Raw genomic sequence first — 25,652 nt, 5'->3', positions numbered from 1 at the left:
GTATTGTGAGACTTCCCATAGCTGTTGTGTGACTTCCCAAAGTAGTTGCGAGACTTCCCATAGTATTTGCGAGACTTTCCATGGTTTTAGTGAGACTTCTCATTGTTGTGAGATTTCTCATAGTGGTTCTGAGTCTTCCCATAGTTGAAGTTCGACTTCCCATTGTTGTTGTTAGACTTTCCATAGTAAGTGTGTGACTTCCAATAGTTTGTGAGACTTCTCATGGTAGTTGTGAGACTTCCCATAATAGTTGTGAGACTTCCCATAATAGTTGTGAGACTTCCCATTCTTGTTGTGAGACTTCCCATAGAGTAGTTGTGAGACTTCGCATGTTAGTTGTGAGACTTCGCATGTTAGTTGTGAGATTCTCATGGTTTTGGTGAGACTTCCCTTGGTAATTGTGAGGCTTCCCAAAATAGTTGTGAGATTTACTATATAGTTGTTTTGTGACTTCCCATTCTTGTTGTGAGACTTCCCACGGTTGATGTGATACTTTCCATAGTAGTTGTGAGACTTCCCACGGTTGATGTGATACTTTCCATAGTAGTTGTGAAACTTCCCTTAGTTGAAGTGAGATTTTCATGGTTATTGTGGGACTTCCCATAGCTGTTGTGTGACTTCATTGTGGTTGATGTGATAATTTCCATAGTAGTTGTGAGACTTCCCATAGTTATTGTGGGACTTTTCAGAGTTGAAGTGAGACTTTCCATAGTTATTATTAGACTTCCCATAATTGTTGTGTGACTTCCCAATGAAATTGTGAGACTTCCCATATGTAATCTGATATTTCCCATTTATGTTGTGAGACTTCCCATGGATATTGTGAGGCTTCCCAAAGTAGTTGTGAGACTTCCCATAGTAGTTGCGGGACTTCTTAGAGTAGTTTCGGGACTACCCATAGTAGTGGCGAGACTTTCCATAGTTGTTGTGAGGTTTCCCATAGTTGTTGTGAAACTTCCCATTGTAGTTGTGAGACTCCCCATAGTTGTTGTGAGACTTCCCATAGTTATTATGAGACTGCCCATAGTTGTTGTGAGACTTCCCATAGTTGTTGTGAGACTTCCCTTATTTATTGTGAAACTCTAATAGATTTTGTAAGACTTCCCATAGTTGTTGTAAGACTTCCCATAGTTATTGTGAGATTTCCCATTGTTATTATGAGACTTCCCGTATGTATTGTGAGACTTCCCATAGCTGTTGTGTGACTTCCCAAAGTAGTTGCGAGACTTCCCATAGTATTTGCGAGACTTTCCATGGTTGTAGTGAGACTTCTCATTGTTGTGAGATTTCTCATAGTGGTTCTGAGTCTTCCCATAGTTGTAGTTAGACTTCCCATAGTTGTTGTTAGACTTTCCATAGTAATTGTGTGACTTCCGATAGTTTGTGAGACTTCTCATGGTAGTTGTGAGACTTCTCATGGTAGTTGTGAGACTTCCCATTCTTGTTGTGAGACTTCCCATAGAGTAGTTGTGAGACTTCCCATAGAGTAGTTGTGAGACTTCGCATGTTAGTTGTGAGACTTCGCATGTTTGTTGTGAGATTCTCATGGTTTTTGTAAGACTTCCCTTGGTAATTGTGAGGCTTCCCAAAATAGTTGTGAGATATACTATATAGTTGCTTTGTGACTTCCCATTCTTGTTGTGAGACTTCCCACGGTTTATGTGAGACTTTCCATAGTAGTTGTGAGACTTCCCATAGTTGAAGTGAGATTTTCATAGTTATTATGGGACTTCCCATAGCTGTTGTGTGACTTTATTGTGGTTGATGTGATAATTTCCATAGTAGTTGTGAGACTTCCCATAGTTATTGTGGGACTTCCCATATGTAATCTGATATTTCCCATTTATGTTGTGAGACTTCCCATGGATGTTGTGAGGCTTCCAAAAATAGTTGTGAGATTTCAAACATAGTTTTTGTGTGACTTCCCATAGTTGTTGTGTGACTTCCCAAAGTAGTTGTGAGACTTCCCATAGTAGTTGCGGGACTTCTTAAAGTAGTTTCGGGACTACCCATAGTAGTGGCGAGACTTTCCATAGTTGTTGTGAGGTTTCCCATAGTTGTTGTGAAACTTCCCATTGTAGTTGTGAGACTTCCCATGGATGTTGTGAGGCTTCCAAAAATAGTTGTGAGATTTCAAACATAGTTTTTGTGTGACTTCCCATAGTTGTTGTGTGACTTCCCAAAGTAGTTGTGAGACTTCCCATAGTAGTTGCGGGACTTCTTAAAGTAGTTTCGGGACTACCCATAGTAGTGGCGAGACTTTCCATAGTTGTTGTGAGGTTTCCCATAGTTGTTGTGAAACTTCCCATTGTAGTTGTGAGACTGCCCATGGTATTTGTGAGACATCCCATAGCTGTTGTGAGACTTCCCATAGTTGTTGTGTGACTTCCCATAGTAATTGCGAGACTTCCCATAGTAATTGCGAGACTTCCCTGAGTAGTTGCGAGACTTCCCATAGTTGTTGTGAGACTTCCCATAGTTTTTGTGAGACTTCCCATAGTTGTTGTGAGACTTCCCTTATTTAATGTGAAAATCCCATAGATTTTGTAAGACTTCCCATAGTGGTTGTTAGACTTCCCATAGTGGTTGTTAGACTTTCCATATTTGTTGTGAGACTTCCCATAGTTGTTGTGAGACTTCCCATAGTAATTGCGAGACTTCACTGAGTAGTTGCGAGACTTCCCATAGTTGTTGTGAGACTTCCCATAGTTGTTGTGAGACTTCCCTTATTTATTGTGAAACTCCCATAGATTTTGTAATAATTCCCATAGTTGTTGTAAGACTTACCATAGTTGTTGTGAGACTTCCCATGGTTGTTGTGAGACTTCCCATAGTTGTTGTTAGACTTCCCATAGTTGTTGTGAGATTTCCCATTGTTATTATGAGACTTCCCATAGGTATTGTGTGACTTTCCATAGCTGTTGTGTGACTTCCAAAAGTAGTTGCGAGACTTCCCATAGTATTTGCGAGACTTTCCATGGATTTAGTGAGACTTCTCATAGTTGTGAGATTTCTCATAGTGGTTCTGAGACTTCCTACAGTGGTTGTTAGACTTCCCATAGTTGTTGTTAGACTTCCCATAGTTGTTGTTAGACTTCCCATAGTTGTTGTTAGACTTTCCATAGAAATTGTGAGACTTCCCATAGTTATTGTGGGACTTTTCATAGTTGAAGTTAGACTTTCCATAGTTATTATTAGACTTCCCATAGTTGGTGTGTGATTTCCCAATGTTATTGTGAGACTTCCCATATATAATCTGATATTTCCCATTTTTGTTGTTAGACTTCCCATGGATGTTGTGTAGCTTCCAAAAATAGTTGTGAGATTTCCTACATAGTTTTTGTGTGACTTCCCATAGTAGTTGTGTGACTTCACAAAGTAGTTGTGCGACTTCTCATAGTAGTTGCGGGACTTCTTAAAGTAGTTGCGGGACTTCCCATAGTAGTGGCGAGACTTTCCATAGTTGTTGTGAGGTTTCCCATAGTTAATGTGAAACTTCCCATTGTAGTTGTGAGACTCCCCATGGTAGTTGTTGTAAGACTTTCCATATTTGTTGTAAGACTTTCCATATTTGTTGTGAGACTTCCCATAGTTGTTGTGAGACTTCCCTTAGTAAATTAAAATAAAATAATTTTCCATGGTTGTTGTGAGACTTCCTGGTCAGGCTGGAAAATGGTTATCTTGCTGAAGACACAAGATCTTGACACCCTTTTTAAACAATGTAACCAATTTCAGGAGTTACTTTAGGATACGATCGAAAGAATTAAGTTTATTTTGAGCTTAGCAGTGAAATATATAATCTGGTAACCCTTAAAGTAATTAAAGTTTTTAATTTTAATCAATAAATTAAATATCGGGTGGATAGTTTCTCGTCTCCAATTTAAAAAAAATGTTTATACCATGAGAATTTCTCCAGTTTCATTTTTATATTCATATTATACCATGGTTATTAATCAGTTGAGCTTTTAGCATGTGTGTCGTTTCGCAGAAACCAAAATTTAGATTCAAACTTTTAATCAAATGAATTTTTCCTGTTTCACTATAAAGAAACTTCAATGAATTCGTATATCTTAATTTAAAGTTTTCCAAATAACTTAAATTTACTCCACTCATTCGCTCTACCTAGGTTTTTAACTTTAACCATTTTACTGAGTTTTATGTATAAATTCGCGGTTACTTAAATGCAGTGGATTATACATGAAGGTCTACTCAATCCTTGAGTTGAAATCAAATAGGTGAGAATAACCTCGGGTGGTCTCTTTTCTGCGGTATCATTGGTTTTATTTTTCCGTTTGGGAGTTAATGAGGAAACAAAAATTTAAATATTTTTATAATTTGGCTATTTTACCATTAAAATTTAATTTGGAATTCAAAATGTTTTATCGAAGGATTTTAAATACACACTTCTATCCGATTGTAATTATGGTTGACCATTATTTAAATTGAGGGAGTGGTCAAATAACTGTAATGTAATTTCTACATCATTATCTCCCAAACCCAATTTTTATTCAACAATTACTTTTTAAAGCTTGATGTGCCCCTCTGAAAAGATTTTAAGGGAGAAACGAATCTATTTGATCAATTTAGCGTATAGCCAGAAATTCATCAAGGAACTGCAGACTACGTAAACTTTCAGAAGGGATTGAGTACAAAAATATAGTTAAGTCCAAACCCTGGAAAGTCTGATTTAACTTAAATTTTTACAATAGGTGTTTTTATTTAATACGGGAGGTCATGTGACAATGTTTTGTCGACGTCACGTAGCTGTAGCTCTTAAAGGTAGAGAGCGCGCGTTTTAGTCGCGAGACCCTTCGGAGTCTAAAACGCGCGTGCAAAACTCACAATATAGCACTTAAATAACTGGCGCTCCTGACTCGAATAAGAGCACTTTATACCTCTTATATTTTATTGTTTTATTTGATAGAAACACCTATTCGATATCGTCCACGAACTAAAACCATATAACAATTTCGGGCTTTATTGAGAAATATTGTGGTAAATTTTTAAAAGAGTTTATTATAATTTATGCACTTGTATTATATAAAATTGATATATTTCCGAATATTTCTGATAACAGACTTCTGTTTCCAGCACTGATATCAGAATTCTTTGGGAAATTCAATAATAAGTTTAAAGCAACAAAAAAGTTCAAGTTACTTGATTTTGGTGTGCAGGCGGTAAATTAAATCAACCCCTTCTAAGTTAAATTAGGCGAAAAGGTAGAAAATCCATACTAAAAATGGGCAAAGAAGCTCAGCCCTAAAAAATTTAAAGTTATGATAAAACTTACGATATACTCGGACCAAAAGGTCTTCGAGAAAAAAATGTTATTCGAGTTTAAGTACTGAAAGCCTGAATCAAAAATGGCTAGTTTGGTGCTATTTTAGATATTTATATTGCATATCATAACGTATAAAGAATATACTTCAACAAAATTATATTTGGGATAAAAGTTAAATCTTCTAAACATGTCAAAAAACGAAATTATGAAGAACGTTACAAAAGGCTAAGCGGTGCGTAAAAAAATGTGGGTGTTTCCGCCACCCTCCCGGTCACTTACGATAAAGGCATTAAAAGTCGCTAGATGACTTGGTGGTGCCTTGGGTATAAGCCTAGCTAATTATCATTTTTTTCTTGATACATCGTCGAATTAAAACGTAGATAAATATTCTTATTTTAAATTTTTTTGATTTTATAACTAAACTTCGAGGAAACTAAATGTTTTTAGGTGTATTACTCGAAAGCTCATGGACAGTTGAAGAAGCTATTCGTCAACTCAAATTCTCCGCTGTTCACTCATTTTTCCGATACTTTGGGCGGTGCCAGCGTCATCAGATCTCTGAAAGCTACAGACATATTCACTGAGAAAGCATTTTCACTCATTGAGGATAACGAAGCTAAATATTATTCATGGACAATGAGTGTGAGGTTAGAAACTTTCATATATTTAAATTCCACAAAGTGCTATCACGTGTAGTGTACCATTTGTTTTATATATTTTACTTACAGAATTTATATTTAACTTTAAACCTCTTTACGGTATTTTTAAAATATATGTTCTTGTAGCGTTGAATGATTTTAATATTCTTTCTCTGTCGCTTGAAATTGGACAACAGTAGAGTAAAATATATTATTCAAATTAATTTCGTGTTTTGCGTAATGCCCAGCGAAGTCGCTAGTTAAAATTTCTTGCGTCTGAATTTCTGTTGTAACGGTACCGATAATATTGATATTCATTTCTACACTTACGCAACCAAGAAACACAAATAGGAAATGGTTTTCAAGACGATATATCCAGGTTGATATTAATTAAATGTCATGGTTTTTTAAATGCGGTACATTTCAAAAGCTTGATATACTTCTTTTCCAAGCGATATTGCGTGAACGTACTAGTGATCTTTTAAATATCTTTTTCCTCACTTCAATACGCTAATAATAAAAATTAAGTATCACTACATTTTTTCTTAATTCCTCAAAGGTATTTCGTATTTAATTTGAAATCCGTTAATGTTTAATGATTCCAAAAATTTGAACTATCCATATGTCCAACTACATTAGTTAGATACAAAGTTACTTTCCCAAATAAAGCTTACTTTATCCATATCTTTGGCCTTTATTTTGCACTATCCCTTTTATAAATAAACCATATTTCAAACCAAACGTATTAATAGGGCCGGAATAGTTTACATGAAAAGCCACTTCTCTTGTAGGAGATAAGATCGTACACCATAAATCTACTTCTTCATTTCCACAAGTATCCCACATACGTATTAGAGATCATGATTATTCTGTTTAATAACGAGTCCAAAACTACAATAACTTTATTTTCAGATGGATGTCCTTCCGGGTAAATTTGTTACTAAGTGCGTTGTTACTCGTTGCTTATCTATGGGTAATACTGTCAAAAGAATTCCTCTCACCTGGAATAGTTGGATATATTCTTAACAACTTGAACACGGTTTGTGTTATTTAACCATCACCTCGGTTAAACGATTTCAGTTCATTTCTCACCTAATCAGAATGACAAATTAATGAATAAATTTCTGAACATGACCACATAGAAAATGCCTAAGTACATGAAATATATTTTTGGACCGCACTCGACCTTACTATGGTAAAATTATTTTTCGGTGAAACCTATTGCTTCTTCGTCGGAAAATCTTTAGTTCAGTCATCCCAATTACAGATATGTTCAAAACGTGAGAAATAAAATAGTTATTTAAGGAATATGAAAAAATGAATATTAATCCAAGTAATATTTTCCAAAGTGATATTTATGCAGAATTTCTGAACTTTATGTAAAATATTTCTGATAAGACCTAAATTTCCTAACATTTTCTGAATACTTAAACGTTTTGTAAATTACCATATATTTTTGGACTGGTCTTCGCCAAGTAATCGCTTTTAAGTTGTGATGCTACACGAATAATTCGGCAAAAGTACAACAGTTGTTTTTATTTAAGTAACAGTACGGAGTAATGGGGCTAGTAAAAATCTAAGGTAGGTTTTAGGGGTTACTTAGGCAAATTTGTACTTGGGGTTCGGTGGATACTGCGGGTACCCGAGAAAGCCCGATATTTTATATACAGATAATTTGTTTTAATATTTTATTGTCTTAAATGGGAAGCCAATCAATACGTCAAAAAACTTCAAAAACATTATACAACAATTATTAAGGTGGTCCTAATTTAATTATTTTTCATATCTTAATGTCGTACCTTCTAAATTTGTTCCTATGTATGAAAACATAATTCATGAGAAATTTGGGGGTAAATTGTACAAAATTTCTAGGTAGCGCAATGAGCTTGAAAATTTCCCATATTTTAGCATTAGAACCAAGGGCATTTAAAGTAATTTATATTTTGCGAGTTATATAAAATTAATGTAATAATCAGCTAGGCTAATACCCAAAGCACCAACTTAAGCCCCGGTCATCTAATTTATAAATTTCTCTGATTTCCAACAGCTTCGTTTTTATCCATTGAAACAAATTTAAATGGTAAGATTTCACAAAAAAAACACAGGGCAGCCAATGATAAACCCGGTCGAGTTTGGGTTTTTCATCTCACAGGTTCACATTGTTATATAATTGGTTTGCAGGTTTCCTCATCTAGTTCTTCCTTAGTCCTGCCGGGCTAATATGAAACAATGCTCATTTTTTGCATAATACAATTTATTTTGGTAGCCATTTATTCAAAATACGCCTGATTTTAGTACCACATCGATGGATATACAGGGTCTTTTTTTTTGCTCGAGTGAACAATTTTTAAGGGTTTTCGATGACGGCCTACAACTTTATAATAGAAATTTTTTATCTCGCACCTAGTGGTCGAAAAATAATTTTTCAAAATTGGTGAAAAACATTACCGAAAACGCTCAAATTTCTCAAACTGATGTCCCCCGGTATAGAGAATTGACCTTCCAAATTTGAAATCGGTACTATAAATAGTTTTTGAAAAAAAAACACTTTTCCGAGCAAAAAAAAGACCCTGTATATATATTATATTACATATATCTATAAATATATAAACATGTATATGTATATATATATGATATAATGGCTCGCGAATTAGTTGCGGTGGTGTAGGTCGCCGTAGCTATATTTTTCCCAAAACCAGGTATCTCAAAATATTCGGTTTAAGTAAAAAATTTTACTTATCTTATTTCTTAAACCAGATAAATAGAACCATTCAGTTTGGTTAGTAATCATTTAAATTTAAAAACTATGTCATCTCCGATAGCCATTGTAGTCGAAACTTTGGGCCATCGATTTCTCAGCGACTATTGAGGGGACAAATATGAACTATACGTCCATTAATGGGGCATGAAAAACTCTCAGAGGTGTGATACCCGTTTCAGCCCTCGGAGGCTCGTATTTTTTTGCATTTGATTTATCGGCAACCGCTGAGTTTAGAAATGTAAACTTTACATACATTTATTGGTTATTAATTTTGGTCTCGATCACGATACCCATTGGGGCCCTCGGGGAAACCTCTGAGACTACATTTGTAAATGATAAGTCGATTCATGAGGTAAACCATTTTCTCAATAGCGTTGCCCATTGGGGCATTTGGGGGCCCATACATTTGGCTGATGTGGAACTAATATTATGGCTGGGTAACTTTTTTAATATAAGGTTCATAAACGTTTTATCACATAGGGTTTTGTAGCCGTTTCACAAATTTTTCAGTAGGCAGTTCTGAAATAAATGTACTAAATAGATTTAAACTTGCACTATTCAATTTCTTTAAAAAACTGAAAAGTGCTATTCAAAATACCACAAAAATAATGAAATATGACGATTATAATTAAGTATCACAATTATAATTATCTGTTTTTTCTGCGTTTTTCGCGAGCTGGATGTCGATCATCCTGTAATTTAAGTTTCGAATGACTATATTAATGTAAAGCTCCCATTGTTATTTTTGGTAATCGTTCATCGTTAAATTTTTCCAACTTTTGCAGATTGCACCCTTTGTGTGGCTCATATTATTTCACGCAACATTTGTTGAGGCTTCTTTTGTGAGTCTGGAGAGGATTTTTGAATATTTCAAATTAAATCCTGAAGTGAGCTAATCTTTTATCGACACAATTTTCATTTTTGTTATTAAGTTATTTTGTGCTAATTTACTAAAAAGAATGCTAGATGAATCTCTAAGTGAGTGAATTATTAATTAAAAATTAATTTTATGCTTTGTTATTATTGTACGGTTTACATATTTTGTATATATTTCAATTTACAAATTTAGCACGTGTATTTATACTTCAAAAAACGTTCCTAAAAAATTCCAGCACTCTGAAAAATTATCTCCAAATTAAATAGTTTCTGAAATTAGCTGTTAATGAATCTATGCGGCTAAAATATTTTTCAAATGTGAAAAAAGGTTTAGTTAAGAGAGCCGAAGTTTATCATTAAGTGAACTAGCCCATGTTGGCTAATGTTTTTGAAAAAACGAGTTTTAGATATAAATCTAGGTGGTTTTGTTTCATTAAAACATTCAATCTTATTAATTGAAAATTAATTCACCCTCCAGAAAAGAGGCTTTGCTTCAAGGCAATCCTTTTTTTTATGCTCGTACTGTGAAAAAGTCGAACGAATCGCTTTTCTGATGGGCCCCAAATTTTTTATCACCTTAGGAAGAACAAGAATGACAAGCTACACTTCACGGTGGCTTAGAGTACGGTAATAGTTAGTGTAGGGAGCTGTTGGCTCGAACGCGTGGCATGCCGGGCTTGTCACCACCCTCCTACGCATTGTAACCCGGCCACCTGAATTAATGGCTTCAAAAGTCACTTGATGACTTAGGCCTAAGGTGGTGCCTTGGGTATTAGCCTAGCTGATTATTATTATTATTATTTATGTTGTCTGGAGCACATGAGATGAGTTGATGATATTTTAGCTCCGTAACAGAATTAGATGATTTCTAGGGCCCTGAACGATGCTATATAATTTAAATGGCCCTTTATTAGGCTCCATTTTATGCAGGGTCTCTAAAAATATTATATGGCATTTCTAGAGCCCGAGACCAAATTAGAAGTCTAGTGCTTGTAATGATGCTAGATAATGAATAGAACGACTAACAACACTGAATGAAGACTAGGGTCTGTAATGATGCTTAATTTAGACTAGTGTTTGCAAAGAAGGAAATTGTTATTTATTTAAATTAGCCAACGGATTGAAAATAGCAATAGAGGTCTCTTTATCATTTATTTTCATTCCATAAAATTAATACAGACTATATAAATTTAAATCGGGAAATTTTCCTCTGTATTATTTTGAATTGTAAAAGGTGATTATCGTCTTCAATAAATTAATCGACTTTTATCCAGATAAAGTACTAGTAAATAAAATTAATTGCACATTTTAATGATTCATCACTAATGTTTAAAATGCGCGTGATATTGAAAGACAAATGTGTATGTAAGAAAGCTTAGAACTCAACAAAGAGTTAGTCTGGTCACAAAGTGTATTAATGCCATGTGGTGTAGTCCTAAAACAAAAAGAACCGGGGCGCTACCTGGGTACGGCCAACTTCGATTTCACGCGTAATCGAAGATGGCGGTACCAGCCGTTATAAATGTACGTCCAACTTCGATTTTTAGCGTGATAGAAGCTGGCCTTATCTAGGTAATTATTTGAAATTGTTATCCTATTTTCCTGCGGCCAACATTTATAATAAAATCACACACCCTTTATTCGAGAAAAATGATTTACGAATTAGAAACAAGGCGCGCCCAGGAAAAATGGAATAACCAAGGCGGGGCGGCACCCTGCCTTTGAAAAAAGCACCGGGGCGACGCCCTGCCCCGTCCTCGCCCGACTACACCACTTATTTAATGGCTGTATCATTTCATGAACGTCTTTGTCCCAAACAGGCAGATTGGAATAAACCAGAAGCGCATCTACCGAAGCAATGGCCTGAGCAAGGTCAAATTATATTTCGCAATTATTCAACTCGCTACCGCGAAGGATTGGACCTGGTTTTAAATAACATATCATTTGTTGTTAATCCTATGGAAAAAGTAAGAAATTACGTAGTTTCAAAAATATTATTAAGAAGTAAGATTCATGGTCTACAGAACCACTGAAAGCCGGAAATGTTGGAATTAATTTAAAAAAAACTTTCCGTCAACCTTCTAACAACATTAACAAATAACTGTTTTCACTTCTTTTTTTTAGTAGTTGCTAATTATAACCAAATGCAACTATAAATATAAAATAATAGTAAAAGTAATAATAGTGGGGTGACGGAGTGGTTAGCACTTACGCCTCGCAGCCAGAGGAGCCGGGTTCGATCCCAGCTTGTGGCACTGTGTGAAAACTCGGAACAACTCCTTCTGCGTTGAGTTTGCAAGTTCTCTCCCCACTGCTTTAATGGGTTATCCCCCGAGCTCTTTGGTTTCCCTTCCATAAAAACTTGTCGAGGTTAATGGTAATAGTTAGTGTAGGGAGCTGTTGGCTCGATCTCGTGGCATGCAGGGCTTGCCACCACCCTCCTACGCATTGTAACCCGGCCACCTGAATTAATGGCTTCAAAAGTCGCATGATGACTTAGGCCTAAGGTGGTGCTTTGGGTATTAACCTAGCTGATTATTATATTGAATTTAAAGGGTTGATTTTACTATATAATTTCACATTTATTTTTTACTTTGTTGTGGCCTTTGTTATGAAAATTACAATATAGTCAAAGTAATTTATACTTTAATTAACTAGGTTGGTGTGGTAGGAAGAACAGGCGCTGGAAAATCTTCTTTGGCGTTGGCTCTGTTTCGGATGATTGAGCCAGCAAACGGAGACATCATTATCGACGGACAAGATATCAGCCAACTGGGTCTACACGACCTGAGATCCAGAATCACCATCATTCCACAGGATCCTGTTCTCTACTCCGGAACCCTGAGATTCAACTTGGACCCTTTCAACTTAAACAGTGACGACGAACTCTGGACAGCTCTAGAATTAGCGCATTTAAAAACTCTCGTGAAGACGTACAAAAATGGCTTAAATCACGAAATGGTGGAAGGTGGACAGAATTTCAGGTCAGATTTTATTGCAATTTATAAATTGTGTGAAGACCGATTTCAATTCGGGTTTGCAGTTTTGGAATCCTTTTATTCTTCTCACCGGAAATCTATTCGACCATGTTTATTTGCTTAAAATCAGCGTGGAAAACGACTTTAAACTCTTTATATTCAGCCGCATACTGTTTGATAGTAATCTTTTAACGCTTATAAAATTCCTCAAGGCAGCGACGTTCAATCTAGGCGATTATATGAACCAAAGTACTTGGCAGCCTTGCGCTACATACTAACTGAAGCTCACTGGATGTTTTGCCTTTTAAAACTCAATTTTCTTTAAAAGTGTCTGAAACTGGAACAAAAGGCAAAACTATAAAGTCGAGGGGGAATGAAAAAAAGGGACCCCTTTGACTAAATGACGTCATTCACTCGTGAATAGGTATTTCCCTAAATGGCGGTGATTATGTTAATTTCGTCACGTGTACATTTTTCGTTCAGGGATCAAGTGAAAAAATGCGCGTAGAGTAGCGATCTCACGTGATTTTGCTTTTCCATTTCAACAGGTTGGCAAAGAGTAAAATAACTTATTGTTACCCCAATTTGACCAACTTATTTTTGTTTTTGCATTTCATTTGTTTAATTATTTTTATCTATTTAATTCTTTTAATGCTTTGTTTCATCCTGGCAACCATACTATAAAGGCTATGCAAAGTTGGTGTTTGCGAACGTAATATTAATATTTATATTATTATTAATTGACATAAGAAAATATTATTTTTTTCAAATGTTTTACTTAATTAGAATTATTTTATTTTAAGTACTTCATTAGAATTATTTTATTTTAAATACTTTATTAGAATTATTTTATTTTAAATACTTTATTAGAATTATTTTATTTTAAATACTCTATAAGAATTATTTTATTTTAAATACTTTATTAGAATTATTTTATTTTAAATACTCTATAAGAATTATTTTATTTTAAATACTTTATTAGAATTATTTTATTTTAAACACTTTATTAAAATTATTTTATTTTAACTACTCTATTAGAATTATTTTATTTTTAATAGTTTATTAGAATTATTTTATTTTAAATACTTTTTGAATTATTAATTATAAAAACTTTATTAGAATTATTTTATTTTAAACACTTTTTTAGAATTATTTAATTTTAAATACTAAGGGCCCGCTCCAGAGACATTTTCTAAACTCTCGTTCGTTAAAAAGTTACGAGACTCAAACTTTCGTATCCAGGGACAACTTTTCAAATATTCGTAAACTCCCGCTCTTGTATCGTTGGCCTTTTTTTAATAAGCTCCGCCCCCCACCAGAGCCGCTAGAAACGCCGGAAAATATCGGAGGGAAGCGGGTTAGTTCAATCACTCAGTTAAGCCTTAGCTTTGACTTGTTATTTATTTCTTGTAAACAGCGACAATTTTCCACTTTCGACTTCGTAATCTCGGCTTGTTATCAGTTATTTTACTATATATATTAAACTTTATTTATATAATTTAAAATTTTCTTGTTATTTACATTTATTATTCATAAACGCGAAATTGTTTTAAAAATGGGGGAAACAAAGAAGTTTAACCAAGGTTGAACGAAAGGTAAGCAATTGTGGCTGGGCTAGAATGTGTTTGGTCAACAGAGTGAAAGGCCAAGATATCCTAAGGAGCAGAAAAGTGACTGGGGGGTGGTCCACCACTAGCCAGAACAAGTGGTGTTTTTATTGGTATGCCAAGTGCGGCGTGTTTTCACATTACTCCTACGAGTACTCCACCGAGCGTGGATAGTAGTGCTCCCTTTCATTTGATTTGGCTTCAATGAGACGCGGCAAAATATTTCTAGGAAGTAGACGTTATCAATATTTGATTTAAATTTAATTAAGCTTCTCATATTGATGACAACACAATATGGTTAAAAAAGAAAGATTGACAAAGCAAAATATTGTCAATTAAATGGGTATATTTAGAAGAAAAAAAACAGTTTAGGTATATTACTTACTAGCAGATATAGCTCAGTTACATTTTTAAATAGACGTGAGGGCTGAAAAACCACTTTCAGATCCGTCTAGGCCAGGGTGGGAAAAACTGGTAATTCATGCTAAATTAATGATTGATAGATCTATTAAGTGACTAATTTGGTCATTGAAAAAAAGGAGAGATGAAAAAAAGGCCAGAAGAAAAGTGAATAGAATAGAAGAGTATACTGCTTTTATTTTTTATTGAATTTTGCCACTAGAGGTGGTAAAAACAATGGAAGTACGATTTTACACACGGTTTTTAACAGGAAAACAAAAGGTGGAGAAAACCGCGAAAAAATTTAGTTTTTTTCCACCCGGTTTCTCCTAGTAAAAAACGCGGTTTTTCCACCCTTGGCTAAATTGCTACAACCCTGGTCTAGGCCAACGGTAGAAGAAAATTTCAAAAGTGGTATTGTTAACGTTGCTCTTTTCCTACATTCCCTGAAAACAGATTGACATAAATTATATATATATAAGTTATAATTTGATAAACGTGTTAAAGGTGATAAAAGAAGCCATAAGAAACATCGTACATTACCTGTGTCCTCCAATCCCATTGTTACTAGCAATACCGAAACATTAGACCACGCTGTCCTGTCTGTAGTAAATAATCTAGAACGATTAAATAGGCTTTTGGAAATGATTCTAAACGAAATGGTAGCTCAACATGTTCCATTTTCTCTCGCCTTTTCGAGTCATTTCGACAATTCCAATAAAATTCTGGTGGCCATACACAACTCTCTTGTTCGGACTGAAAAGGAAACTGAAATTTATATTTCAGTGCTCTCGCCTTTATAAACGAATATTTAATAACCCTGAAACATCATTACATTTACCAGCAGTATGTCTACTCCTTTAAAATAAACTTAATGAATTTTACTGATTACTTTTTCTTTAGCTTTCAGATGTAAAACTTCCCACAACAATGAAACTTATTTCTTTATTATTGTCGGCTGACTAAAGTTTTGGTGATTATTTAACAGAGCGGTCACCATCTTCATGCTGGTTTTTCTCTTAATATCAGTTTGGCGGTAGATTTGATTTCATTTGGTTATTTTTCAAAGGTGTTTATCACCTTCCTGTAATTTTTATCCATAAAATCAGTTTGGGGATCAATAAACATTTTATTAAGCATGTTTGGGAGTTTTTATCATTGGGTATCAGGTCAAAAGGGAAATGTGTCCCCCTTTATCTTTAAATGATAGCTACAATAATAAATAAATACTTCTATTTGGGGAATTCAAATAATTTTTATTATAGTGGAGCAAATGTTTAAAAATCAAGGTGTAATACAAAAATTATTTGGCCGTTGAAGTTTACACTGTGAATGATTCTACAAACACTCAACTTGATAATAATTCGCCGTCTTTCCAAAACAAATACAGCACATGATTATGAGAATCTACAATAAGATTATTTTATAAAAAAATTGATCCAAAGTTATAATTTATGTATATATATACCAAAAAGAAAAGATCGTTCTTTCTTCGTTTCGTTTATTATTAACTAAAAAATAGTGGTAAAGGAATTCTTACTTACGTAACAAAATCTGTTACAGTTTCAATCTGCCTTCCGCGAAACAAATTTTTCAAATTTGAGAACTTTATCATTTGTGGGTGGCGCCAACAGCTGTTAGCGGCGGGAACTATATGCTATGAAAATGACTTTTTCCAATATTCTACCTTGAAAGTGATAGATGGCGCCACCGATTAATGATAGAGTTGATGGCTGAATACGCCGACTCGAAATTTCAGAATTTGTTTCACGAAACCACGACTCCCGAACAAGGATATGTAATTCTAGCGGTACTATTCCCAATCCAATGGGGGCGAACTTCGATTCGGGCCTTGGCCATTCCCATTTGTGGCTCAATAAACGCGGTTTCAGGTAAATGTTTGATTGGTAGTGCCTAAAATCCTTTTTTTAAATCAATTCGTAGTATTGGGACCCTCACGACGCATTATTTTCAGCTGGATGTCTGTTTCGATGTTGATTACACCTTGCTTTATCACGTTAGCTCGAAGAATCTCCACCGCCATTTTCTAAAAAATAATTATTTTCGCCTCCAAACGCATTTACGAGAGCTTTTGATAGCTCAGTAGCTTTCGTAAAAATTCTAGAATTTTTGTCCTGTTAAAACGTCTCTGGAACGCGTTTTTGAAAAACTCTCGTATTTCTACTAGACACGCCCCCTTTTTCGTAAACTTACGAGAGTTTTTCGTCTCTGGAACGGGCTCTTTGAGTTTGTACCCAACTCTCAATTTATTTGATCTTACTTTTAAGCAAATTATGGAAATATAATTTTGCTTTAGAGGCTTTGTTGGTGTGGCTTTGCCTAAAGCCATCTAAGATACGCAGTTGATTTAAATTTTCTATTATAAAAATCATGATAAAGTCTTCTGTGTCTCTCATTAAATAAAATCGTTTGTCACATGGTGCATAACGTCATGAAATTTTAATTACTTGTATGATTGATTGTTGAGCTATTGGGAACAACAAAATAATAGATATTAATAACGATAGCTTTATTTATTTATTTAGCGTTGGCCAGCGTCAACTGGTCTGTTTGGCAAGAGCGCTTATCAGGAAGACGAAGATTTTGGTGATGGATGAAGCGACGGCTTCTGTGGACATGGAAACGGACGATCTTATTCAAGCCACAATACGGGACCAATTTGAATCTTGCACAATAATCACTATTGCGCATAGAATAAACACTATCATGGACTACGACAAGTAAAAATACACGCAACTGACTTATTAATATGTTCTTCTAATATCCGAATTTCAACAATGACAGACACTTTATTCCAAGAAATACAATCTCAAAGATTTCTAAGACATATTGCCGCGTGGTACCTTGAAACAGCATAAGGGATTCCACAGCATCTCCTAAGAATAAACCGGGATAAGGAGCGAGGCTCCGTAATAAGCAAAATAAACGTTTCATAACAACGGGTTCCCTCTCCGCTTAAAAGAAGAAATTAAAATTATCATACCGCCAAACCAACTACCCTAACAAATAATAATAATCATCAGCTTTGTTACTACCCGAGGCCCCACCCTAGGCCAAAAACACATAGCAACGTTTATTGCCTATATCCCAGTTGTTCGGATTAACTTAATGCTCATATTGGTTCGCGGAATGCACGCCGTGGTCAAGCGGCTCCAGTCAAAGCACGGCCCTAGCCAATTGTATATGGTGCGGGCGATACTGATACCAGGGCGAACATACTCCGGTGGTTTCAGCAACCCACTTCTTAATGATATTCTGTATTTCCAAAACTTGCAGTTCACCGGCATTTTGCGAGAAGGCAAAAGTCTTACTACAGGGCAACGCGCTTTCAGTATTTACACAAACTGCTCAAATCAATTTTCTGGAGTAACTTGGAGACATTCTTTGACAAATAAATTACCACCTTGCTAAATGAAACTATTAGGCATGTAGAAATAGGTAATTCCAACTACGTCACGCTCGTTTCCTCAACTCGGCCATAGCAGTCACGGTTGGCAAAAACATGTGGGAAAAACTGGTAAAAACCGGGAAAAATTGAAAAAACTCTTTACATGCTAAATTAATCATTAGGGAGAGATGAAAAAAGGCCAGAGGATTAGTGAATAGAATAGAAGAATATACTGCTTTTATTGGTTTTATTATTGTATTTTGCCACTAGAAGGGGAAAAAACCATGGAAGTACGATATTCCACACGGTTTTTAACAGGAAAACAAAAGGTAGACAAAACCGCGGAAAAATCCGGTTTTTACCATCCGGTTTTTACCCCCTGGTTTTTCCCACTCTGGGCAATATTGTGCGAGCCCTGCTAGCAGACAATACACTATAAAAACTTTCCATAAAACTCCCACCACCTGCACTTGAAAAACCCTACAATATTTACAATAACTTCTAATACAAAGAAAATTTCCTACAAGTAACATTTTGAAATACACAAAATTTACACACAATTATTTTAAGGTACACGTTTAAATCGAAAATTGGTCATAGTTTTTACACTCCCCCCCCCCCCCCGGTGATACTGGAAGAGTATCACTTAATTATAAGTTTTCGATTACCGAATCACTTAACTCTAAATTAGACAAATGTTGAACGACGCGTTTGACAACTTGCCCGATTGTGGTTTTAACCTAACAAGTGCGATTTTTTTCCCGCACGAGTGATCAACACTTCTTCGACACGATCTATTTTCAACTTATGTCGCGGCAATTTGTCGTCACATATAATCACTACGTCACCAACTTTAAATTCGATGTTGTTTTTCTCACTTTTCGCGTAATGGGCTGAACGCAGCTCCATTATGTAATCTTGTCACATTCGAACCCACAGTTGCTTGAGATTATTTTCTTGATATTCAAGGCGTCTTTTGTACTCTTGGCGGGAAGCGGGAACGTTTCACTTGTGTGTGAGACTGGTGGTAGCGACATTAACCTACGACCTGCTGTGAACTCGACTGGAGTAACGGGGGATGGCTTGTTCGCGTCATTATAACAAAAGGATATTGGTCTACAATTAATTATAGCCTCGGCTGATACAACCGCGGTTTCTAGTTCGGGATATGCTAAACACGCGTGGCCTAAAACCTTTTTTAAGGAAGTCTTGGTTGAGCGCACTTGTCGCTCCCACCAGCCCCCATACCAGGGTGCTTTTTCTACGATAAATTCCTACTTTATACCGTGGCAGTAAAAAAATTCCTTCAATTGCTCTTGTTCAAAGTTTTCCAAGCTTTTTCTCTATCAGTTTTCAATTTTCAAAATGTACCCGCATTGTCTGTATAGACTAACGTTGGTAAGCCGCGGCTGCTTATACAGGGTCTTTTTTTTTGCTCGGAAAAGTGTTTTTTTTCAAAAACTATTTATAGTACCGATTTCAAATTTGGAAGGTCAATTCTCTATACCGGGGGACATCAGTTTGAGAAATTTGAGCGTTTTCGGTAATGTTTTTCACCAATTTTGAAAAATTATTTTTCGACCACTAGGTGCGAGATAAAAAATTTCTATTATAAAGTTGTAGGCCGTCATCGAAAACCCTTGGGAGATTATTATCAGTGTTTGATAATATTTCGAACAATGCCTCGTTATTCAGTAGCTGAGCGTACCGAGATAGTTGCCATTTACTATGGAGAAGCAGCGCAAAACCTTAGAAGAGTGACTGAAATCTTCGCAGAAAGACATCCAAATGGAGCACCATCTGTAAATACAGTAAGACGAGCAATTCACGATTTCAATCAATTTGGTAACTTGCAACCTAGGTTTCGCGGATTGGGTCAACCGGATTTAGACTTCGAGAACAATGTACTCGCGTACTTTGTGGCATATCCTCGTCACAGTTGCGATAACGCCGCTGCTGATTTGGGTTGTTCTGCAAATCGTGTATGGAAAATTCTTCGTAAGAATCGCTATCACCCATACAGAGCTACGCTCCACCAAGGACTAATTGACGGAGACCATCAAAGACGTTATGAATTTAGCAACTGGTTACTAAATGCTGTCCAAGAAGATAGACAATTTTTGCGCCATGTTTTGTTCTCCGACGAAGCGTCATTTTCTAGAGATGGGCCCTTTAATCATCAAAACAGCCATCTTTGGTCTGACATCAACCCACATTGGGGTTTTGAATATCATCACCAGGTTCAATTTGAACGGGTCAATGTTTGGGTTGGACTTGTTGGAAACCGTTTGATTGGTCCCTTTTTCCTGCCGACGAACCTCAACGGCCAAAGGTATTTACATTTTCTACAGAACGAACTGAGTGACGCAATCGACGACCTTCCATTGGCTGAAAGACGTCAGTTGTGGTTTCAGCAAGATGGCGCCCCTCCGCATTTTTCCCGGCAAGTAACTGAGCACCTCAACAACGAGTTTCCTGAAAGGTGGATAGGGAGAAATGGTCCAGTGCATTGGCCAGCAAGGTCACCTGACCTAACACCGCTGGATTATTTTCTCTGGGGATTCGTTAAAGCAAAGGTATACGCCACGCCCATTGAAACTAGGGAGGAACTCATTAGACGAATAATCAGTGCTTGCCGAGACGTCACACCAGAAATGGTAGAGAAAGCGTTTGAGAACTTAATTGTCCGCGCACAAACCTGTGTTGCAGCCAATGGTGATATTATTGAAAATGTTTTGTAAAAATTTATGTGAATAAAATATCTGCATTTAAAAACCAAACGTGTACATTTTTTCAAGTGTGAAAACTCTACTACGTTTGTATTAGACTTGTTCCCTTTTCAATTATCGTTTCAAGCAATCGTAATTTGGCTTCACCAACTTGTAAATTTTTCAAGCTCGAATTTTCACTGATAAATAAGTTGTTTTTCGTCGAGTGAACAATTTTTAAGGGTTTTCGATGACGGCCTACAACTTTATAATAGAAATTTTTTATCTCGCACCTAGTGGTCGAAAAATAATTTTTCAAAATTGGTGAAAAACATTACCGAAAACGCTCAAATTTCTCAAACTGATGTCCCCCGGTATAGAGAATTGACCTTCCAAATTTGAAATCGGTACTATAAATAGTTTTTGAAAAAAAACACTTTTCCGAGCAAAAAAAAAGACCCTGTATAACGTCTTAGTGCTAACAAAAAATCTTCAGTTGTAAGACTCGGGACAAGTTCTAAATGGACTGCTCTGGTCACAGCGCAAGTTATCTAACAAATGTAACTCTTTTTAATCTGGTTGTTATCTTTTATTAGTAATGGACCCGCCATGTCAATCCCCACATTGGAGAAGGCTGGGGACGCGTTATTTAATCGATAAGCCGGTATGGGAGCTGTTGGTCTGTCGGCTGGTTTAACGACAAAGAGTTTACATTTGAAACAATCTTTAACTACGGACCTGGCCATTTGTCTACCCGCGGGAATCCAATAACCGTTCCCTTAGTTGCGTCATTCTGTCGTTAATACCAATGTGTAATACTTGAGAATGGCTTCTTGTCACTAACAATTTTGAAAAATGCCAGCTTTTATCCATAAAAATTGGATGTTTTTCCTGGTATGTGAGCGAAGATTCTTCTATACGCCCACCCACTGCATTTAATCCCTCTTCGTTGAGTATTGGGTAATTTTGGATTGGGTGTATTTTTCTCCCTTCTCTCAGTGCCGCTAATTTTTGGAAATATTCTCGGGTCTGAATATGCCTAATCCATAAAATTTCAGCTTGTTGAAGTTCCTCCGCGGTAATAGGTCCTGTAATTTGCATTGATTTCGCCTGAGAGAGGGACTTGCTTCGTTGCGAACCTGGTGGTGACTTTCTCCGGATGATTCTTGTCGTCGTTCGTCATTTTGAGTTGATTTCTTACGTGATTCTGGTATCCCGGGTTTCCGACACCATGTAGAAATAGCTTGGAGGGGTCTTGGCCTTATCTCCAGTTCTGGCTGGGAGAGCTTAATTAACTTAATAACACGGACTGAAACATGCTATTTAGCTTGTTGAAAAGAACACTAAATATCAATGATAATAAGAAAACAAATTTATTTGGACTTGCAACTACAAATTTTAACCTTTCTTGGTTGCGGACGAGAAGAAGTGTGCCCGTTATATTTTTGATTAACTCTAAGAAAACTTCTAATACAACGAAAATTTTCTACAAGTAACATTTTGAAATACATAAAAGTTACAGACAATTATTTTAAGGTACAAGTTATTTACATCGAAAACTGGTCATAGTTTTTACAAGAATGAGCTTTCCTAAAGCGCAAAAGACGATATAATGGTTTGAACTACGACTATCCCAAGCCACCGATAGATATTCAATTTTGCGTCATATGGCTACTTACCCCAAAAGGGATGATTTCATTTTTGAGGTGTTCCCGATATCAAATTTTATGGTTCAAATTTGTCATATTTCAGAGAAAAAGTAATATATTTTAACACGTCTTTTCCAAATTAAAATTACTTTATAATCTATGAAATTTAAAACATAAGGTTTGAATTTGTTAGAAATGATATAATCGAAAAACTATCAGGCATGATTCGATAAATAATTATTTAAAATTTAATTTAAGCTTTTAGACTGTCGCTCCATTACCTGGAAAATTACCCATTCAAACATATTAATCAAAAGAACTGCAAAAGACATCGACTGGGTTTTGAAACCAAACACTTTTAAGTCATTTTCATTTTCACTAATTAAAGGCCTAAATAAATAATTATAAAATACAAAATGTATGGTAGTGTGGCTATAGAGGTTACAAGATATTTCCAAGTTAAATACTTTCAACCGCTCCCTTCGGAAATCGAAGGCCAATATCAATTAAAATTACGAATCCAAATCAGAGAGTAATTAGGTTATAATATCCGACTATTTAACTGTTAGAAATTAACTGTAAGAAATTAATTTTACATTGAATCTTGCATTTTTAGATTCAAAATATAATATTTGCACTAACTGCCGCTTTTCTTATTGCAAATATTTAGTTTTTACTTTCTGTTGGAGGAAGAGTTTAGGCCAAAAACATTAATCCAAAAACGGAAACCACTACGTTCTCTGTTTAAAAAGGGTTAAGAAAAGAGGGAAGGTTTCAACCAGTCAACTCGGCTTTTAAGACATTTTCATGTACACTCTGTTTAAAAAGTTTTCGACAGGTGAAATGTCTGGCCTCTTTTTAATAATAATAAATAATAATCGCTTGATGCATTTTAGGTGTTTCCCAATTTCGACGAAAGTTTGTAAACGCGATAACTTCTCAACCGTTGGTTAAAGAGGGAAAATTTTACCACTTTCTAAAAATGAATCGACCATTGTGAATTCAAAACCGCGTGAGTCAGTGCCGTAGAACCAATATATAAAAAGTTGTCAAAAATGAGTTTTGACGGTACCCGCCAAAACTATTAATTTTTGGCGGACAAAAGCGATAAATAGAAAGATATTGGAAAATAAATAATAGTTGCAATTGGTTTCATCGATCTATCTATTAAAGTTTTCTAGCAGAATTAAAAAGAGGGCAAAAATTTCACCTGTCGAAGACTTTTTAAACAGAGTGTACTCTATTTATATTTTAAACTTTGAACTAAATATTAATTTATTTTCAGGGTCTTGGTTCTCTCTCAAGGGAAAATCGCAGAATTTGGCGCTCCTCGTGATCTTAAAAGAGACCAAAAGTCACGGTTTTCTGAACTATATAAATATGCGGAACTTCAAAGCAATACCTAAATCGAAAAGTCTAGTAAACTGTATCACTCTCACAAAAATAGTTTCAATATCAAGAGTTAATAATTGAGTGTTTAAGATAATGTTATTTTTCTAATTCAAACAAATTATCGAAACCTCAATAAAATATTTCTTGAAATATGTGTCATCTTAAGAATGATTTTATAATATCATTTGAATCTTAAACCTTCATCCAAGATACCTTCTAAAGTATTCTTAACAACTGCCTTAGATTCTAACGGAGAATATTCCTTGAAAATCATGAAGGTTGATTATGTCTGCATTTTTAAAACCAATCAAAATTATTGGTAGGGCCTATTTTAATCTAAAAATGTGGGTATGAAAGCCATGAGCGTTCTTATATCATACTTAATTTGAAATTTCATTATTTTTTTAGTATTCACGTTGGAGGGATCGATGTATGAAATAGCAGTGATACTTAAATGGAAGTACCAAGGAAAGCTAAAAAACACTGTTATTCTCCCAATTCTAAAAAAGGAGATTCTAAAATCATACAAACCAATTTCTTTATTGTCGTTTATTGCCCAAAATGTTTGATAAAGCCTGTTTTAATTCACTTAACTCATTCGCTAAAAAATATAATTTACTATCATATTATCAATTTGTATTCCGATCCGACCGAGGAACAGAGAATGCTCTAGCTAGGACTTATCAAAAAATCCTGAACACTTTAGACTTAGACGATATTTGCTTAGGGCTATTTTTAGACTTGCGCAAAGCCATCGACAGTGTCGCACATGAGCGTTAAATAAATAAACTCTTTACATTAGCTGTAAGAGGCAAAGCAGGGCTATGAATCCCAAGTTACCTTTCCGATAAACAATGCTACACACGAGAAAGTAATACATTTTTTCAACCGATTGGTTTAAAAATGTGTGTCCAGCAGTGTGCTATCATTTCTCCTATCCTGTTTACCTCTCCGAGGGGATATAGTCCCCTAGGAGGGGTATAACAATCACCGTGTCTGTCGGGGGGATGTGTGTCTGTGGGTCTGTCTGAGCTGCGAACGCGTTCACATTTTCGGAGCAAAGTCAAATCGCTGCGTGCGAAGTTTCTTAGAATTATGGAAATTTTTTTTCCAAAAGCGCCCTCTTTTTTTCATTGGGTGTATTATAATTTTCTTTTGTGAATTGTGATTGTGCGTGAAGAATCTTCGATGTTTGGGAAGGATCGAGTGCTGAGGACTACGGTAAACTTCTCAACGTCCTAATGGCACGGTTTCCACCAAATGTTCACGGTATACGTCATAGTATCATTTTGCGATTGCATCGGGCAGGTTACGAACCCGAGCCCTCTTGCATATTTCTTTTAATACCATGTTTCTTACTGTGGGTATTTAGATGGATTTTTTCTTGATTCCTAAATATTTTAATTAACTTGTTACTTAGTTATGTTATTATTATATATTTTACTATTGGTTATTTTTCTTGTTTGTTGATAATGTGGGGATAATGCATGTCTACGCAGTTTTTATTAGTGCTTTCACTTTTCACGTTTCAGTTTTCGCTTTAACTTTGGTTTTTCCATATAAATTTTATTGTTTAAGACCTATAATACAATGGGTTGGTTTTTCTCTATAAAATAGTTTCTTGCACGTTCTAATAATTTTAAGTTTTGTATTTTATATTTATCATTTTGTTGCTTTGGTAATTTAATAACGTTTTGGGTCTAAAATTGTTTTTTGTTCTATTGATATTGTAAATTTGATTAATGCAATAACATTTGTAATATTTATAATAAAAATAAAAATAATCTAATGGTTGGGATAGTACCGGGAATTACCGAAGACGATGTTTTAGAATCAATAACCAACCTCAAACCAAAAAAATCTTCCGGCATTGACCAAATTCCCGCCGTCATTGTCAAAGGTTGTAGTGATATATTTTTACCAGTGTTGTGTAAAATTAAAAATTTATCCCGGA

General features: G+C 35.4%; 1 protein-coding gene across 1 annotated transcript in view; it reads left to right on the top strand.

Annotated features, from left to right (window-relative positions):
• LOC149954463 (ATP-binding cassette sub-family C member 1-like) overlaps positions 1–23,775 on the top strand; it is a 43,607-nt gene extending 19,832 nt beyond the window's left edge. Inside the window, exons 11-17 of the mRNA XM_090169912.1 lie at positions 5,729–5,928; positions 6,832–6,958; positions 9,466–9,567; positions 11,377–11,523; positions 12,215–12,540; positions 17,087–17,281; positions 23,592–23,775. Coding sequence (XP_090026038.1) covers positions 5,729–5,928; positions 6,832–6,958; positions 9,466–9,567; positions 11,377–11,523; positions 12,215–12,540; positions 17,087–17,281; positions 23,592–23,712 — 1,218 coding nt within the window. The 3' untranslated portion in view covers positions 23,713–23,775. The remainder of the gene's footprint in view (positions 1–5,728; positions 5,929–6,831; positions 6,959–9,465; positions 9,568–11,376; positions 11,524–12,214; positions 12,541–17,086; positions 17,282–23,591) is intronic.
• The last annotated feature ends 1,877 nt before the right edge of the window (positions 23,776–25,652 follow it).

The sequence above is a fragment of the Leiobunum rupestre genome, chromosome 3, assembly GCF_980474605.1.
Source record: "Leiobunum rupestre chromosome 3, qqLeiRupe1.1.hap1, whole genome shotgun sequence".
Lineage (NCBI taxonomy): Eukaryota > Metazoa > Arthropoda > Arachnida > Opiliones > Sclerosomatidae > Leiobunum > Leiobunum rupestre.
Note: the sequence above shows the minus strand (reverse complement) of the source record. Positions and strands in the feature narration are given on the sequence as shown.